At 70.6% G+C, this 1,443-nt stretch overlaps 1 protein-coding gene across 1 annotated transcript in view; it reads right to left on the reverse strand.

Annotated features, from left to right (window-relative positions):
- Positions 1–1,443, reverse strand: part of MAPK8IP2 (mitogen-activated protein kinase 8 interacting protein 2) — a 9,719-nt gene that overhangs the window by 1,158 nt on the left and 7,118 nt on the right. Inside the window, exons 6-7 of the mRNA XM_026050399.1 lie at positions 1,038–1,113; positions 788–960 (exon numbers count right to left, since the gene is read on the reverse strand). Coding sequence (XP_025906184.1) covers positions 788–960; positions 1,038–1,113 — 249 coding nt within the window. The remainder of the gene's footprint in view (positions 1–787; positions 961–1,037; positions 1,114–1,443) is intronic.

Below are 1,443 nucleotides of genomic sequence, written 5' to 3' on the forward strand. Positions count from 1 at the left end.
GGCACAGGTGATGCAGGTGGCACAGGTGACACGGGTGACACGGGTGATGTGGGTGACACGGGTGACAGGTGGCACGGCTGGCACGGGAGGCACGGGTGGCACAGGTGATGCAGGTGGCACAGGTGACACAGGTGACACGGGTGATGTGGGTGACATGGGTGACACAGGTGGCACAGGGGGCACAGGTGGCACGGCTGGCACGGGAGGCATGGGTGGCACAGGAGGCACAGGTGATGCAGGTGGCACAGGTGACACGGGTGACACGGGTGACACAGGAGGCACAGGGGGCACAGGTGGCACGGCTGGCACGGGTGACACAGGTGGCACAGGTGATGCAGGTGGCACGGGTGACACGGGTGACACGGGTGACACGGGTGACAGGTGGCACGGCTGGCACGGGTGACACGGGTGGCACAGGTGATGCAGGTGGCACAGGTGACACGGGTGACACGGGTGATGTGGGTGACACGGGTGACACAGGTGGCACGGGTGGCACGGCTGGCACGGGAGGTACAGGAGGCACAGGTGATGCAGGTGGCACAGGTGACACGGGTGACACGGGTGACACAGGTGGCACAGGGGGCACAGGGGGCACGGGTGGCACGGCTGGCACGGGTGGCACAGGTGATGCAGGTGGCACAGGTGACACCGGTGACACGGGTGGCACAGGTGATGCAGGTGGCACAGGTGACACAGGTGACACGGGTGATGTGGGTGACACGGGTGACACAGGTGGCACGGGTGGCACCGTGCCTCTCTCCGCGGCCCCCGCGGGCGCTGCCCCTACCGCCAACGTCGCGGGCCTGGCCGACGACCTCGTGGGCGTAGAAGGCGGGGAAGATGCCCCTCTCGCCCGTGCGCATGTTGTAGCCCCGGTACCAGTAGTCGTCCTCCTCCAGCTCCACCAGGATGGGGTCGTCCACGTCGAGCTCCAGCTCGTCCTCGTGGCGCGGGATGAACCTGCGGGCGGCGAGGGCGGCGGGACGGGGCGCTGCCGGCGCCGGGAGCCGCCCGCGCCCCGGGGCCGCGCTGCTCACCTGAACACGGCGCGGTGGGTCTGCTCCCGCTCCTCCCCGTTCACCGTGCACGAGAACAGCCCGAAGGACTCGGTGCCTGCGGGCGCACGGCGGCTGCAGGGGCTGTGGGGGCTGCGCCCCCCGGCCCGCCCCCGGGGCTCCAGGCCCCCCGGCCGCTGCCGGGACCCCCGCTGCGGCGCACCGAAGCAGTGCCGGGAGCCGCTGCCCAGCGGGGACCGACCGCCGGCCCCCAACATCACCCCGTGCCCGTGCCCAGGCTGAAGGTGGCAGTGGGGAGCCCTGGTCCCCCGCACCCGGCCAGGGGACACCATGGAACAGCCCAACCAGGGGACACCAGAACAGCCCAACCAGGGGACACCAGAACAGCCCAACCAGGGGACACCGGAACAGCCCAACCAGGGGACAC

Source organism: Nothoprocta perdicaria, unplaced genomic scaffold (genome assembly GCF_003342845.1).
Source record: "Nothoprocta perdicaria isolate Ctin4 unplaced genomic scaffold, notPer1 scaffold_681, whole genome shotgun sequence".
In the NCBI taxonomy this organism is placed as follows: Eukaryota; Metazoa; Chordata; class Aves; order Tinamiformes; family Tinamidae; genus Nothoprocta; species Nothoprocta perdicaria.